At 47.9% G+C, this 18,256-nt stretch overlaps 1 protein-coding gene across 12 annotated transcripts in view; it reads right to left on the bottom strand.

Moving 5' to 3' along the window:
- Nucleotides 1-17,620, bottom strand: part of STK33 (serine/threonine kinase 33) — a 111,396-nt gene extending 93,776 nt beyond the window's left edge. For 2 of the 12 annotated variants that reach the window (XM_088482781.1, XM_088482782.1), the window contains exons 1-3: nucleotides 17,445-17,620; nucleotides 16,807-16,832; nucleotides 9,893-9,934 (exon numbers count right to left, since the gene is read on the bottom strand). In XM_088482781.1, the coding sequence (XP_088338907.1) occupies nucleotides 9,893-9,934; nucleotides 16,807-16,829 (65 nt within the window). In that variant the 5' untranslated portion in view covers nucleotides 16,830-16,832; nucleotides 17,445-17,620. Of the gene's footprint in view, nucleotides 1-9,892; nucleotides 9,935-16,806; nucleotides 16,833-16,879; nucleotides 17,156-17,444 lie in introns of those variants that run through there. The other 10 variants (XM_088482785.1, XM_088482793.1, XM_088482790.1 and 7 more) reach the window with 8 other exon arrangements.
- Between the last annotated feature and the right edge of the window lie 636 nt (nucleotides 17,621-18,256).

The raw sequence follows: 18,256 nt of genomic DNA, 5'->3' as shown, positions 1-18,256 counted from the left end.
TAGATAACCAAATTCTTTTTAGGTGATTAACAAAAGGTATACCTTACTCCCGCACACAAAAAAAAATATCAGCATGGTCCTCGGTTTCATAGTGGATAAGAAAAAGTTGACGTTGGATTACTGTTGTACCGCATACATAATTTACACAAGAAGCCATGAAATGTAAAAACTTAAACATAACTGAGTCAACAATAACATTATTTTCCACTAGTAACGGTCTGTAATTTTCCTTAAAGTGTCAACAGTACCTTGGATAGTAGGCACACTTATCCCTTGAAGGCCGGAATAACACATTTGTTGATTGGTTCGGTGCTAGAGTTAATATTTTTATTACTTCTTGTGGTGGCTTTTCATATATGGGTGATTCTAGTGATGTGCTTGGAAGGGACAATTCTTGAGTAAGCTTCTCTAGAATGGCTTTACTTGCCTGCTCTTTCTTTTAGTGTAGGCCTCCTGGTGTCTTCTCATTACCCGATGCAATGTCACTGGTGTACAACCAAGCTTTCTAATACTTTCATTCAGCTCATCTGTTTCTGCAGGCAGAGTTAAACTCCTCACCGGGGATTCAACTTCTTCTGTTGGCATATCTCTGTTTGTTCTTTACAGTGTGACAGGTGAATTCTGCATTTTGGGCAAAGTTTCTGTCCTGGCTTAATAACATATTAAGTTAACATTTTGGCCGTGATTCAATTCAAAGCGATGATGTATAGCCCCGGGAGGGAGCTCCCGGTGTTATTCAATTCAGTGCGATGTTTGGTCTGACTACAAAGGGGGCTGTATTCAGAGGTGGCCGTACGGTGTACGACCGCACGGCCGCCTTCGATGTTTGTCTAGTGCGCATGCGCACGAGGGAGCCGGCTCCTTCGTGCGCATGCGTGAGACCCGCTACGACCGACAGCGCTGGTCGTAGCGGGTCTCTTTCCAAAGGGGGCGAGCTGTCGATGTTGATTGACAGCTCGCCCCATTTGGAAGGCGGGCCGGGGGGGTGGCAGCCCAAACGGAGGCGTTCCCATGGGAACGCCTGCCGTTTGGGGGAGGCCCCACTGACATCACTAGTGATGTCAGTGGAGAGCTTCCGGCTCTGACAGTGCCAGAAGCTCTCCGGGGCTTACGAAAAGTGAGACCCTACCCTAGGGTCTCCTCGTAAGCCCCGATGTTCGCGATGGTCAATGACCATCGCGACCATCACCCTAGCGGTCGTTAGAGCTGTGGGTGTTAACCCACAGCCTAACGACCGAAACAGAGGCGGCCGGTCAGGATGCCCAGTTTCTGAGCGACCGCTTGCATCCTCTGAATGAGGCCCAGGGTCTCTTCTCGCACCTCCCTGGGCGAGCGAGAAATCCAACAAAAGTGCCGGCCACGCAGCTGTTTGCCGGCTTAGCCTGGCGCTAACAAGCCCGTATTCAAAGAGGCAAAAAGTCGGAAAAGTTTTGCCTGTCCGACTTTCCGCCTCCTTCGCCTGTTTCAGATGCGGAAACTTTACGCCCGCGTCCCCGCTTTTCTCCCTATTCAATTGCTAAACAGGCGAAAACTGAAAGCGGCGAATGCGGAACAGGCGGAAGGTCCTGTCAGAATTGGGGAAATCAGTCTGTACCCCAAAATAAGTTGCACTAATATAGGGAAACTATGTAAATGTGTACTATTAGCCCTAATAAAAGTGTTTGGGGCACTTAAGTTGTTTCAATTGCTTCTGATTAGCGTCTATGCAAAAGTGGTGAAGAATGGCATAAAGCTGTATTTTTTGGTTAAAATAAATAGTCCTGTCAAATTTGCAATCCCAAAATCACTTGGCCCCTCCTTGCAGCACCCCAAGAAGTCTATTTTGCTAGTTTTTATAGTTGTCCCCCACTTTTTACTTTTTCACACCCAAAGAGAAAGTACTTTTTATGGGGTGTTTGGATATTTGTTTGTTTTTTTTAATTTGGTTGATTTGGCCTTTGGGGGCTGTCCCAAGGTTCTGAGTCATTTCCCCATGTTTGCACCCCAAAATAACGATTTTGCACTTTTTCTCACCTGCTATTCATAGGAGATACTTTTCCGCCTATTACATTGCATTGACTTTCCGCTTAGGCAAAATCGTTCTGGAATTGAATACGGAGATACTTTGAAAACAGACGGAAAGTCCGAATCCGCGGAAACTTATCGCCAAACGGCACTTTTCGCCTCTAATTGAATCCGGCCCTTAGTGCTAAATTGAGAATCTGGTTCAAGTGGTAAATTGACAGTTTGCTGAAACGGTGACCAGCAACCTCCTGCTCCGTCCCCCAAACACTTGGGGGGGTCTGCAAGAGTAATCTCAGGACCCGTTCTGCACATGCGTAGAACGGGTCCTGCGCAGGCACGGAAACATCGTAGATGTACGTTCATCATCGGATGAATGTACATATCTAAGTCAAGCCCTGTGTCACTATTACTATCTAGGAGAGAAACAAGACGGTAGGCTTTAAATAACGGAATGGCCGCGCAGACTCCACACTTACACCTACCAACTGATTGTCCGATCCTGTGATCGGATACGCCGAACGGTGGCTATCGATGTTTTGCGATCGGTCGGCGGATCAGTGTAATTATACATAATAAATTTCACCAATTTGCAAATCATATTTTGATCATGATCGGCAAATCAGCGAAATCCAACTTCACCCATCCTCCAACCAAGCATCTCTGTATGGAGATGCTGGTGCTCGGGATCCCGGCTGTCAGAATACCGACGCTGGCATCCCGAAAGGGCTAGCATACCGACACTTGTTGTTCAGTATGCTAACCCTCCCCTAACCCCCCACCCCACCCCGTGCCGTGCCTAACCCTAACCTCCCCGGTACCTAAACATAACCCTCCCCCCTTAGTGCCTAATCCTAACCCTCCCCCTAGTTCCTAACCCCCCCGATATTTACCTTCGGGCTGCTGGCATTTGGTATTTTGGAGCCAGGGTCCCGACTGATGACGGGATTCTGGCGTCGGGATATAGGGCCTTATTCAGACCCGGTCACAAGTGAAGAGCGCTCGCAACCGGGTCAATGTGTGCCCACTGGGCATGCACACGTCGGAGCCGGCTCCGATCTGCGCATGCGCGAGACCCGGCTAGCGACGGGCACTCCGTCACTACAGGTCTCGCACCAAAGGGGGCGAGCTGTCGATGGTGATTGACAGCTCACCCCGTTTGGGAGGCGGACAGGGGGGGTGGCCGGCCAAACGGAGGCGTTCCCGACGGAACGCTTGCCGTTTTGGGGGCGGCTCCACTGACATCAGCAATGATGTCAGTGGCGAGCTTCCTGCTCGATCAGAGCGGGAAGCTCCTTGGGGCTTGCGCTTGCCGAGAGCCAACCTTAGGGTCTCGTCTCAAGCCCCGATGGTCGCGATGGTCCTGACCATCGCGACCATCAACCTGGTCGCTTGCTAGAGCTGTGGGTGGTAACCCATAGCTTAGCTAGCGACCAGGAGGCTGCACTTCACACCACAAGCGGCCGCCCACATACAGAGCGACCGCTTGTATCTAGCGATCGACTCTGAATGAGGGCCATAGTCTGTTGGCATTCCGTGTGGAGGGGTGTGGACTACATCCCCTCTGTATTGCAGGATTGTGACAATCCGTCGCTAGTGTATGGGGGCCATTACACCCCATGGAGATGGTGCGGGAAGAACCGGAAAGAAGGGTGAGAGCTACGCAGCCTACAAGTGCAGCAAATCTGTAGGTATTTCTGTAACAGTGCTGGGAGGAACTTCCCCAACAATTTCCATTGGCGAAAGATTGTCCCGAGTGCGCTCGGCGGTTATATCTGCAGAAAGCGGCTGCTGTGAGGAGTCCTAAATCAGATAACATTTTGTTAAAAAAAAATAAAAAAATCATAGATGCATTTAGTTTATTATATGCTTTAATATCAGAGCACACAGACATTAAACTGCATACTTTTCAGTAAAAAAAAAAAATGTCACTGGTAGTATACATCCTTGTCTGTGTCTGAACAGTGTTAGAAGTAGATAATATGTTGCACTTACCATGTGACATGCAATTAAATATAGACACAAATGCAACATTAAAGTACTAATTAAATTTATTTTCTTTAAAAAAATAAAAATCAAGTAGGAAATTTATGCAGCGGACAGATTGCGTCAAAGAAATAATGTAGAGAGACTGCAGCAGCCACACTAATAATAAAAATAGTATTGGGGGGCCGGATTAACGCACAATTTGCACCAAATGAAATATCAGTGTTTACACAAAACTCTTCATCTACCCCACAGTATCACCATTAGGTACCAATGGAACAGCGACATCTAGTGGCCTTTTATTAAAAAAAATGGTGCAAGGCTGTGTTACCAAGACATTTGGAGGGGATGTAGTTATGAATCTCGACAAGGGATTTAAGATAGGCATCGAAATATCGACACTGGAACGCCGAAGGACACCGGACCGAATGAGGCAAGTCCGGCCGTCCTTAGCATTACCCGCGGGGGGGACCTAGGGGGTTAGCTTTAGGGAGCGTAGCAGGGTTAGGCTTAGGGTTTTTTTGGGGGGGGGAGGTGTTTGATTTAGGGGGCGATAAGTGGAGGTTAGGGTTAGGCACCCCCGGGGGAGATTAGTGTTAGGTACCACTAAGGGAGGGTTAGTGTTATGGTTAAAGGGGGGGGGGGAGAAGAGGGGTAGGGATAGGGTACTCACCTGCCCTGTCTGGATCTTCTCCCTTCGGGCTGCCGGTGTCGGGATATGAACCGGTGGCTATTCAGCTTCATACCCATTCCATTTGGAGGCCCATTTATTAATTATCTGGATTTTGTCCCGATATTTAGAATTTCTTATTGCCGCTATTTGCGGCGGGAAGTTTACTTTGATAAATAGGCCCCTTAGAGCAAAAGTGTGTAACTACTTTGCTAATAAGTATAGAGTTCCTCTGTAAGGTGAATATTTTGTGTAACATTCTGTATTTATAAAGGTTTAAAGTGCACCTCTTACATGCAGGAATGAAGTTACAGAGCGATATATACATTGAGCTGCGGATGCAAAAACAGTCATCTATGGAAACAGTCTCTGTAATACTGCACTTACTACTATACAACGTTTATCACCACCAAACGCAGCCTTATAAAGGTGCGGATGAACTGGAGTTGGAGTTATGCAGTTAAAAACATAAAATGCGTTTTTTAACTCAAGTTTAGAGCATGTAACTGGATGTACCAGAAAGATGTGTGTGTGTGTGTGTGTGTGTGTATTATATATATATATATATATATATATATATATATATATATATATACATACATACATATATATATATACACACACCACATGAGATGATACAATTAAGCCTATAAAATTCATATCTATGTATCAAACGCCAATCTTTATTTGTTTTGCTTTTAGGAAAGTATAATATATGGGAGCAGGGTGCCCAGGGGCTGTGCGCATAGAAAACACTTGCATCCATTATTCATATGCGTAGCGTTTCCGCTAGGCTGTTTTAGCGGGGAGCCACGCCCTGCCCCATTTTAAAAGGACAGAATGCCCTCTGCCCTTATGGTGGCGCACCGCTAAAACAATTGCTGGGTGCCATCCCCACCCGCACGGCATTTATTCACAATGAAGGGAGAGCTTGGGGGGCAGCAGCATGTCTGTAAGTGCTGGGCACACCCCCAAGATTGGTGAAAAAATGAAGCGTCTGAAAGACGTGGACCCTTTTCAGATGCGCGAGGTCACTGCCCTGCGCCGGACCTAGAATGAGCGCTAATGCGGTGTGCCTCTGATAATAAGGATTCCTTATCGTCACGGAAATAAGGAATCCTTAATGGCTTGAATGTGTTATTACTGAATCACTGGGACAGGGGCTCAGATAAGAACCCGTCCCAGCGATCAGTAGAAGTAAACCGATCGCATCCGCAATCACTTTACTTTCCGCTTAGGCCAGCTGCGCCGATAAACTCTGCCAATTTAGCCCATAGGCTACAACGGGCTAACGCCATCTAAAGACCGTGTCAGGGGCTTGGTAAATCCGACAGCCAGCAGCCCCCATAGAAAGCTATAGGGGCTGCTTCTGCTGTCGAAGATGGAGGGACTGCGGCAGATGTCAGCGATATCTGACGCGGTACCTCCAGGGGATCCTGAATATTTACATGTACCCCTCAAAAACGGGTGTTTTCAGGGGATATCCTGAAATTATTATTTGATATATAGGCCCCTAAATCTTATCGAATCGCTAGGTTAAATTCTCATCAGTACAGTCCACAAAATGGCTGCCCGCGTAGGGTGCACTTTAACAGATCTCCAACGTCAACATTTGTTCTGTTTATTGACAACGTGTTTCCAAGTATTTCCGATTTACTACAGCACTAATGTCATTAACAGTGGTAAGAGATACCATGCGGCAATGCTACAGCCAGCCAGGTTGGACCCATTACAATTAGAGAACAATAGGATTGCGGTCATTAGGTTGCATGGTGCAATAATGTCTGATCTCGCTTGGAATGTAATAGTAATAAAACCGCTTCTACTGTGCGTGACGGCTGCTCCAGACCAGTAAATGTGACGACTGGCACCAGCCCAGCCATCCAACCCACCGCACAGGCTTAGTCTGTGCCCAGCTCATGCCAGGGCCTGCATGACTGCTCAGTATTATTATGCGGTGTATATTTCTTATATAACATTGCACAGACCTGCCAATATGACCAACCTTCTGCAACAGTTATTCCAAGTTATATTCTAATTCTGGGCCAAATTCATTACTGACAAGGGTTTTGTCCGCCTTTGTAACCCCCTGCCATTTAAACTTACCTACCCCATGCCACCCCCTGCTGTCAACCTGGCAATAGTGAGTCTCTGAGGGAGTGAATAAGAGACGTCTAAATAGTAGCGGCAGTGGAAAGGAGAATAAACCCTTAATCTTCTTCCCCCCAGGTTACTGCATTCAGAAGATGAATTAGGAAAACAACAACAGAACATTATTGCATTGTCATTACTAATTTTAGCAGGTCAGGGTTTCATGTCCTTAAAGGGACATTATACTGTTACATTTCAAAATATATTCACTCCTATGTGTGCGAGATACCCACAAACAAAGGAGACTTTAGCCCGTGTTTCATGGGACTTAGTGGCTGATACACAGACATAATGAAACTGAGCCAAAGTTGGATAAGCAGCCAAAAAAAAAATACATGGTTGCCCAGCAGGTGGAGCAGATTTAGGGGAGATTTAATAAAGCTTGGAGAGAGATAAAATTGGAGGTAAATAGCACCAACCAATCAGCTTCTGTCATTTTTCAAACACAGCCTGTAACATGGCAGTTAGGAGCTGATTGGTTGGTGCTATTTACCTCCAATTATATCTCTCTCCAAGCTTTATTAAATCTCCCCCTTAAAATGTACTGAAATATTGGGACGGGAGTGTCCTAGCTGTACACTAATACCCTCTATCACACATAACACCATGGAAATAAACAGGTCCGACCCGAGTCCATCAACCCAGACATCAGCTACAAACCCCCTTTCATACTACACCAAAAACCCGGGAAAATCCTGGGTGAACCCCCACTGAGGACTCTGCTGCGTGTGTTCCCCGTCATGTGATCCGGCGCAGGCAGTTTATGTCATCTGCAGGCGCACCAAACAAATACCCTTTTCTGAGCAACCTGGGTCTAAAAAGCCGAGTCACGTCCATTCACACTACAGGCAACCCGGGTCACTCCTCCTAAAAGCCCTAGTACCAAGCAGGGTCGCGGACCTAGGTCACCAGACCCGGGTCGGGTCTGTGCACACATAGCCAATACCTGGGTCGAGCCTTGCATGGAAAAACATTAAATGTATCTGCACCCCCTGCACTGCAACATGGTTTGTTCCAGGAGCAAAGATGCTTTTTATTTTTTTCCAACTCGGCCACAAAGTATACTGTGGATAAATGATACACACTGCAACATTATCATCCCCTGACTGTTCCAGCAAGATACACTTCACTCTCCCCATCCAGCCAATGAGCGGACTTCATGGAGCGCCCGTGTTATGTTTGCATATAGTACATGCCACACAATCTGGCAGACGTTAGGAAACTGAATCACTATGTACTTATCTGTCAGACCCGGTAATTAACATTCCACAACACTTCATGGCCGTAGCCTGTAACTCCAGACTGACAACTCCAGCCAAACATTAATTAGTGGAACGGTTTTCTGAAGACTGGCCAAATAAAATAGACACAGAAGCCAAATGAGCACTGTATCTGGTGGAGGCTCAGGGCGGCCCGGGATTGGCGAGATGTTCCCTGTGACTGACAACTCCAGCCTCCTCCTCCTACATTAATATATTCAGGTTCTACTTATTAAAGATATATAAAAGATAAGGAAGAATTTTCTGGAGTTGTCTTTGGAAGCAAGATGGTGTTTGTGATATATGGTTGGAGAAAAGAGACCAGTGCTCCAACCTTTGTGTTCCTGCCCTCCGAGAGGTTGCCTGCAGTGCGCTGCCATAGAACTAAATAGGAGGCGAGATTATCTGACGAGATGCGATTTGACAAAATCACAGAAATAACAGATAACCGGTGTAAGCAGCGATTTTAGTAAAGGGACAAAGTTTGCCTTTAATAAGATGAACTCTATAATGTTGGAAGGAGTGCACTCCTGCAATGCCTCCCCCCAACATCCTGTAGGTGGGGCAGAGTCGGCGGTCACTAGGACGCGGCGCAGCTCAGTCAGGAGGAGTCCTACCTCTAACATATGCTACGTCTCAGCGCGTCTGTACTCCCCTGCGTCCATAAAAACAGGACGGATTCCAGAGGCTCCCAACGGAATGCATGTCAGTACAGTCAGTAACAATTACAGCATGAACCCTCTACCACCACAGGATGTAGTCAGGAAACAGACCGTCTAAATGCCGACCGCCGGCTTCCCGACTGTCTAATCCAGGCAAGGTACTAATGACGGGCATCGAAATCCAGAGGTCTGTCATTAGACCTACGCCGGGAGCCCGACGGCCGGCATACCGAACGAAGGACAGCCACGCGGGGGGATTTAGGCTTTAGGGCTCCCAGGAGGACAGGGTTAGGCACCCCCTGGGAGGGTTAGGCTAGGGGAAGGGGGGGGGCTAGGGTTAGGCACCCCCGGGGGGAGGTTAGGGTTAGGCACCCCGCCGGGAGACTTGGGTTTAGGCTGCGGGGAAGGGGGGGTTAGGTTTAAGCACTTAGAGGGGGGTTAGGGTTAGGCCCTCCTAAAAGAGGGTTAGGGTTGGGAACTAGGTTAGCGGTACTTACCTTAATTAGCGATCAGGATCTTCACCCCTACCGGGCTTCCGCTGTAGTAATAGCTACTGCACCCACCACCACAGATACACAAAGGGACTTTGGGGCTATCCTCCATCCGTACATTCGCCCAGCATTACCGTAAGCACCAGCCTGCTATATTACACGCAGACTGCCTATCCCTGTTACACCTGTGATATCCCTGTGTTTTATGCTACTTGCTCTTCTACCAGATTACAATAAAGGTATGTACTGATCTGGAGGACTGCTGCACCAAGCACAATCCGCTACAGTACACTCTGCTATCACCCCACTAATGGGATCATCCACGCCCCACAGCATAGAGTACGTCAGCGAGTTTTTTCCTTCTCGGGGCCAACTGTGAGGCACATTCATAAATACACAAGACCCACCACACGAGACAAGGGGCAAATTGGACACCCATGGCATTCCCACAAACCTGCCCATAGACAACCAGGCAGGAATACACTCCAAAATAAATAATGTGTGAGGAAAATAGAGGCGGCTTTGAGAAAAATTAAACCGCTTGGAGGCTTTAAATGTGAGGAATATTAGTATAAAGAGATTAAGGGGCTGACACAATGGGAGTAAATTACTGTAAAACCAGAGTGCATACAAAAATAAGGCAATTTCATCCATATGCAGAGCCATACGTACTGCGTGATACGAGCCAGGCTCTGCGTTGGCGCCATTTCAACCCTATTAATACAAAGTCATCATCATTAGCGTGTATATGCACACACCCTGTAACACGTACAAAGATACGCCTCTTAGTCCTGCAGGATTCACAAACGCATGAACTATCGGTATTGGGCCTATGTCAGACTTCCCCCGTTTCGCCTCTACAGCCATCAGAGGAACTGCAAGTCCCAGAATCATGCAAGTCTGCATTGGGGCACATGGAAATCGATCCCAACAGGACAAAGAGACAGATGTACTAAGCTCTGGAAAGTGATAAAGTGCAGAGTGATAAACGACCAACCACTCAGCTCCTAACTGTCATTTTTCAAACACAGGCCCTGATTCAGAGCCGCTCGCTCTGAATCAGGGCCCTCCTCCATTAAAATGGAGCGCCCTCCTGGACGCTCGTATAGCTGTGGGTCACCACCCACAGCATATACGAGCGTCTAAAAAGATGGTCGCGATGGTCTTGACCATCGGACTTGCGAGGGAAACCCTGCGGTCGGGTTCCAGCCGCAAGGCCAGGAGTGATTTTGGCTCTGTCAGAGCCAAAATCACTCCCACTGACATCACTAGTGATGTCAGTGGGGCCGGCTTCAGACGGTAGGCATTCCCATGGGAACGCCTCTGTCTGGCCGCCACGCCCCCGGCATGCCCACCAAAGGGGGCATGCTGTCAGTCACCATCGACAGCACGCCCCCTTTGGTGCGAGACCCGGAGCGACAGCTTGGCTGTCGCAGTCCGGGTCTCGCGCATGTGCACGACGGAGCTCCCTCCATCGTGCGCATGCGCAGTGGGGACCATCGACCCACTTGCGAACGTACTCCCGCTTGCGAGTGGGTCTGAATGACCCCCACAGCCTGTAACATGACAGTTCTGCTGGGTACACACTAAACGATTTATCGCCGATGATGTCATTTTCGCAGGTTTGACTTATCCCTGTATTCAATTTCCCCGACTTTTCGCCGGTGCGGAAAGTCAGAGGCTCGAACCCAGCAATGAAGTATCACCCATGAATAGGTGGCGAGAACAAGTGCAGAATTGGGGTTTTGGGGTGCAGACTGACAAAATACACCCTGCACCCCTTGGACAGTCCCCCAAAGTTATTCTGTGTCAAAAAAAAAAAAATTAAAAAAGGACCACAGGACACCCCAAAAAAGGTACTTTCATTTTGGGGGCGAAAAAAAAAGTTGGGGGGACAAGCTTCTAAACTAGCGAAATACTCAGGGGGGGTCCCCAAGTATGCGGCAGCTGTTTTTTTATTGCAGGTGGTTGCGGCAGGTGAGTTTTACACGATTTTCAAAACTTCACATTAGCCACTTTAAAATATGCTAGTCCCCATTTTCATGTACCCCAAATTTGATGGGACTTTTCACAATGAAGTTACTAAATGCTATTCGTCACCACTTTCCCAAAGACGCTATACAGCACCTATTGAGACCGTATAAAGACCCCACATACCTTTAGCAGGGCAATTTGGGGGTACCCATAGTGAACCCCCATGTCAGAGCATCTTTTGGGGGGTGTCAGGCTGATTTCCCCAAAAATGACAGGACTTTGACGATTTCCTTTTTGCAGGGCCCCTTTTTCGCCTAAATTAAATTGAATACGGGGAATAGCGGGGACAAGCGCGATACTTTATGTGGCAAAACCTCAGATGACGGCGAAAAGTTCGCTCCAAATTAAATATACCCCATAATATGCATATTATTAACACTTATATAGAACCAGCATATTCCATTGTGCTTTAGAATTTATATTTTCATTATACTTGATATTTTTATGCCTTTTCTTGTATACATTTAGGTCATTTAAACTGCAGGGTTATGCATCCAGCCCTGTATATTTTCCCATATATACATTTACTGAGAATTTGCTCTTCTACCTGTGATGTTACTGTACTTACATATCTTTCTGAGACTGGAGATCATTACAACTATGCTTCCAGCTACCTTCATTCTGACTATTTCTTATTGCCCTGATGCTCTGTGGAGGGGGACACTATCTGGGGGCATTCCTGATAAAGATTACCTCCTCGGACCTGGTGTAGTCACTGCCAAGATCCTACCGTGATTCTCTGTATCCATCCCTGAGCCCATTTCCTGATTATTTTATACATGGGAAATATAAAGTCCTGTACTCATGTGTTTGTGTGTTCAGTAGGCCATGTAGGGGGCACCTTATTTTGGGGTTATGTCTCACTTAACAGAACCAAGTAGTTAATGGTGATCCAGTACTTGGGAAGCTATGGCGCCTCTCGCTCTTATCTATAACTCTGCATTTATGGCTGACGGACGTGTGCACCGCAGGAATTTCACTGATCACAGACAGTCACCGATTTCCTAAGCCGGTCCTACCCTGTGCGATGTGTTTACACAGTATAAAGATGCACTTTAGTAGTTATTGGGTAGAATACCACAGTTCATTTTAATTGTTACAAATGTTCAAACAGTATTACTTACCCAGGAATGTAATATTGCAGATCAACCCTACACCCCCCCACTCCCGCACATATTATAATTACCCCGACATCTCGTATGTGCCATTATTTACTAACAGTGCAAATGTGCATTCACCAATATCAAGCAGGTGCGCAGATGTCTGCCTTCAATGGATAACCTGCATCAATCGGAGCTAATTGGTTGCTACGGAAACTGCACGACACCCCAAACAGAAAGTGATGGCCGCACCTCTGTACACACTGAGGCAACAGGCATCGTGGGGGATATATGCAAACATGGGCCAAGTCTACAGTAGTGCAGCCACAGTAACCACTCAGACAAGTTCCCGCACCATACACCCAGGCATGACTACAAACTGTCCCAGCGGCCTAAAACTTAACGCTCCCATATGGGATCACTTGTCAATTACTTATACCCCCTTTCACATCGCAAACCCGGGTCGGACCCGGGATTTGAACCCGGGTCAGGGCCTTCCACATCGCCATAATAACCTGGGTTATTCCCGGGTTATTGCAGATTTGGTGCCTTTTAACTCAACCCGGGTTGCCCATGTTAAAACAGTGTGATGTAATTTTTAAAGGATTTTATTGGCTCACAATTATGACAACGTTTTCAGTAAAGAAAAAGAAGGGGCTGAGGAATGCTCGCAGTGCAGCAATCATGGCCGACAGAGCACATGTCACAGATGCAAAGCGTGCAAAGGGCCCGATTCAGAAACGGACGCTCTGAACGAGCGCTCGCTGTGAATCAGGGCGTTTTGGTTTTTTTGTTCGGCCTACTGACTGCTCGTATAGCTGTGGGTGACCACCCACAGCTATTGTGAGCGGCCAGGTTGATGGTCGCGATGGTCAAGACCCTTGCGACGAGACCCTTGCGGTAGGGTCTCGTTGGCCGCAAGCCCCAGTGAGCTTCCGGCTCTAAATAGAGCCGGAAGCTCACCACTGACATCACTAGTGATGTCAGTGGGGCCAACCCCAAACGGCAGGCGTTCCTTCGGGAACGCCTCAGTTTGGCCAGCCACCCCCCCTGCCCGCCTACCAAACGGGGCGAGCTGTCAATCACCATCGACAGCTAGCCCCCTTTGGTGCGAGACCCGGAGCGCCCGTCGCTAGCCGGGTCTCACGCATGCGCACGACGGAGCCGGCTCCGTCGTGCACATGCCCAGTGGGCAAACATCGACCCGGTTGCAAGCGCTCAGTGCTTGCAACCGGGTCTGAATCAGGCCCAAAGTGTGCAGTGCTGGACAGTAATGTAAATACAGAGACATGTGCTCTGTGTGCAGGCTGGTCAGATGACTGGAAAAAGCCAATCAGCACTATTTTCTCAGACCCGGGTCGAATATACCGGGTCTGTATCATTTAAGAGCTAAATAACCCGGGTCCGACCAGTGTTTGACCCTTCTTTTAACCCGGGTTATTCATTTTGGTGCAAGGATCTAATCATTTGGCAAGTGGATGGTGGTGGAATCACATGGCAAGCAGAGAAGTGTAGGGAACGCTCATATGTCATATCCCCTGGCAAGTGGAGGGAGGAGATCGCTCCCATATGCTAGGGATCACCTTGCAATTGGTGGGGGGGTATTGTTCCAGTGTGAGATCACCTGGCAAATGTAAAAGGTAAAACGTTTCCGCATGAGATCATGTGGCAAACAGAGGGGAGGGATAACGCTCATGCGTCAGATCCCCAGGTAAATGGAGGGGGGAGATCACTTCCGTGTAGGAAGAATCACATGGAAGGCGGAGGGGAAACCACTTGTGCTGGAATCTGGCAAGCTGGGGAAGGAAGACTGTGCCCATGTGCGATCACATAGCAAGCAGAGGAAGGAAGACTGAGCCCATGTGCGATCGCATAGCAAGCAGAGGAAGGAAGACTGAGCCCATGTGCAATCACATAGCAAGTAGAGGAAGGAAGACTGAGATCATGTGCGGTCACATAGCTAGCAGAGGAAGGAAGACTGAGCCCATGTGGGATCACATAGCAAGCAGAGGAAGGAAGACTGAGCCCATGAGGGATCACATAGCAGGCAGAGGAAGGAAGACTGAGCCCATGTGCAATCACATAGCAGGCAGAGGAAGAAAGACTGAGCCCATGTGCAATCACATAGCAGGCAGAGGAAGGAAGACTGAGCCCATGTGCAATCACATAGCAGGCAGAGGAAGGAAGACTGAGCCCATGTGCAATCACATAGCAGGCAGAGGAAGGAAGACTGAGCCCATGTGCAATCACATAGCAAGCAGAAGAAGGAAGACTGAGCCCATGTGCAATCACATAGCAGGCAGAGGAAGGAAGACTGAGCCCATGTGCAATCACATAGCAGGCAGAGGAAGGAAGACTGAGCCCATGTGCGATCATATAGCAAGCAGAGGACGGAAGACTGAGATCATGTGCGGTCACATAGCTAGCAGAGGAAGGAAGACTGAGCCCATGTGCGATCACATAGCAAGCAGAGGAAGGAAGACTGAGCCCATGTGCGATCACATAGCAAGCAGAGGAAGGAAGACTGAGCCCATGTGCGATCACATAGCAAGCTGAGGAAGGAAGACTGAGCCCATGTGCGAACACATAGCAAACAGAGGAAGGAAGACTGAGCCCATGTGCGATCACATAGCAAGCAGAGGAAGGAAGACTGAGCCCATGTGCGATCACATAGCAAGCAGAGGAAGGAAGACTGAGCCCATGTGGGATCACATAGCAGGCAGAGGAAGGAAGACTGAGCCCATGTGCAATCACATAGCAAGTAGAGGAAGGAAGACTGAGCCCATGAGGGATCACATAGCAAGCAGAGGAAGGAAGACTTAGCCCATGTGCGATCACATAGCAAGCTGAGGAAGGAAGACTGAGCCCATGTGCGAACACATAGCAAGCAGAGGAAGGAAGACTGAGCCCATGTGCGATCACATAGCAAGCAGAGGAAGGAAGACTGAGCCCATGTGCGATCACATAGCAAGCTGAGGAAGGAAGACTGAGCCCATGTGCGAACACATAGCAAGCAGAGGAAGGAAGACTGAGCCCATGTGCGATCACATAGCAAGCAGAGGAAGGAAGACTGAGCCCATGTGCGATCACATAGCAAGCAGAGGAAGGAAGACTGAGCCCATGTGCGATCGCATAGCAAGCAGAGGAAGGAAGACTGAGCCCATGTGCAATCACATAGCAAGTAGAGGAAGGAAGACTGAGATCATGTGCGGTCACATAGCTAGCAGAGGAAGGAAGACTGAGCCCATGTGGGATCACATAGCAAGCAGAGGAAGGAAGACTGAGCCCATGTGCGATCATATAGCAAGCAGAGGACGGAAGACTGAGCCCATGTGGGATCACATAGCAAGCAGAGGAAGGAAGACTGAGCCCATGTGCGATCATATAGCAAGCAGAGGACGGAAGACTGAGATCATGTGCGGTCACATAGCTAGCAGAGGAAGGAAGACTGAGCCCATGTGGGATCACAAAGCAAGCTGGGAATGAATGGGGGACCTAGAACATACCCACCTAGGATCATCGGGCAGTTTAAGGGGCATATTGTTCCCGCGTGAGATCACCTACCAATCTAAGAGGTAAAACGCTTCCATGTAAGATCAAGTGACAAACAGAAGGGAGAGATCAAACCAACAGGCAAGTGGAGGGGAGTGATCGCTTCCGTGTGCAGAGGTTCAAATAGAACATTGATGGGGTGGAAATCGCTCAAGCCTAGAAGAAGTGGTGAAAAATAGAACTTAGATTTAAAATAAATAACTATTGCTATTAAAATTGAAGGGCATGCAAATGGGGGTAAGCATTTTTTTAAGTCCCTAAAGTGATTTTTTTTTTTTTTTTTAAATTCTGCAAAAATTCACCTGCCGCTACTCCCGCAGTGTAGAAAACACCTGCCGCTTACTTGGGGACCCCTCTGAATTTAATTTGGCTATTTTAGAAGTGGTTTCCCTATTTTATTTTTTTTTACCCCCAAAATGAAAGTTAATTTTTTTGGGGTGTCCCGATTTTTATTTATTTTTTTTACTTTTTTTGACACAGTTTATTTTTAAATGACATTCCCAGGGGTGTAGGCTATTTTTTTTTTTAAGCCTGCACCCCTAAACCCCAATTCTGTACTTTTTTTCGCCACCTATTTCAGTGGTGAAAAGTTATTGCCGTTTTTTTTTCCAAAACACTTCTCGAACCTGCAAAAAGTCTTTGAAATTGAATACGGAGATAATTCAAATAGGCGAAAATGTCTTTTCACTCCCTAATTGAATACGTCCCTAAACAGCAAACCTAGAACACACGTGGAAGCCAGAGAGAACATGCATGGGTATGATAGGATATACATAGAACATACAACACACATTGTACATGGAACCCGCAAACAACATACATGGGCGCCACACAACATACATGGAAACTAGTGAAAAAAAAAAAAACAGTAACATGGGTCCCACAAAACATAGAACATACCTGCTGACCATAAGGAAACACATGTGCTACAAAACATACAGAGAACACGTGTTACAATATACATGTAACATACATGGTGCAAAAATAAAGCCTGCTGCATGGAACCCACAGGTGAGAAGTGCTCGGGGATCACAGGTGAGAAGTGCTCGGGGATCACAGGTGAGAAGTGTTCGGGGATCACAGGTGAGAAGTGCTCGGGGATCACAGGTGAGAAGTGCTCGGGGATCACAGGTGAGAAGTGCTCGGGGATCACAGGTGAGAAGTGCTCGGGGATCACAGGTGAGAAGTGCTCGGGGATCACAGGTGAGAAGTGCTCGGGGATCACAGGTGAGAAGTGCTCGGGGATCACAGGTGAGAAGTGTTCGGGGATCACAGGTGAGAAGTGCTCGGGGATCACAGGTGAGAAGTGCTCGGGGATCACAGGTGAGAAGTGCTCGGGGATCACAGGTGAGAAGTGCTCGGGGATCACAGGTGAGAAGTGCTCGGGGATCACAGGTGAGAAGTGCTCGGGGATCACAGGTGAGAAGTGCTCGGGGATCACAGGTGAAGCTTTGCCAGCAGCTCAGGTCACCATGGCAACCAGACAACTCAGGCTGTGCGGCCTAGAGCCGGCTCCCCGCCCGCCAGTACCATCTTACCGTCAGGCAGTCCGTAGTGGGGTACAGCAGGGGGGGGTGTCCGCTCTCTCCCGCCTCCGCCGCACCCGGGACTCTCAGCGACAAGTCCCAGGCATCACCCGGACCGGCAGGAGCAGAGTACGCGAGGCACACACATCCTCCAATCCCGTCACGGGGGGGGCGGGGCCGCACTCATCCTCAATCCAATCACATGATGAGGGGGGATGACCCGATGTGCTATTGCCGAATCCTGAGCTGGGGGGTGGGGCCATAGAGCTCAGTCAGATTATTAATCTATGCATGCAGTTATGTCACGGCAGACACACAGCCCATATCATGTAATAATAACATGTAATATATGTCACGGCAGACAGACAGCCCTGTATCACATCATGTAATAATAACATGTAATATATGTCACGACAGACAGACAGCCCTGCATCACATCATGTAATAATAACATGTAATATATGTCACAGCAGCCAGACAGCCCTGTGTCACATCATGTGATAATAACATAATATATGTCACAGCAGACAGACAGCCCTGTATATCACATCATGTAATATTAACATGTAATATATGTCACGGCAGACAGACAGCCCTGCATCACATCATGTAATAATAGCATGTAATATGTGTCACGGCAGACAGACAGCCCTTTATCACATCATGTAATAATAACATGTAATATATGTCACAGCAGCCAGACAGCCCTGTGTCACATCATGTAATAATAACATAATATATGTCACGGCAGACAGACAGCCCCGTATATCACATCATGTAATAATAACATGTAATATATGTCACGGCAGACAGACAGCCCTGTA

Source organism: Taudactylus pleione, unplaced genomic scaffold (assembly GCF_031769625.1).
Source record: "Taudactylus pleione unplaced genomic scaffold, aTauple2 ptg000295l, whole genome shotgun sequence".
NCBI lineage: Eukaryota > Metazoa > Chordata > Amphibia > Anura > Myobatrachidae > Taudactylus > Taudactylus pleione.
The sequence above is the reverse complement of the archived record's forward strand: the minus strand, read 5'-3'. Positions and strand labels throughout refer to the sequence as shown.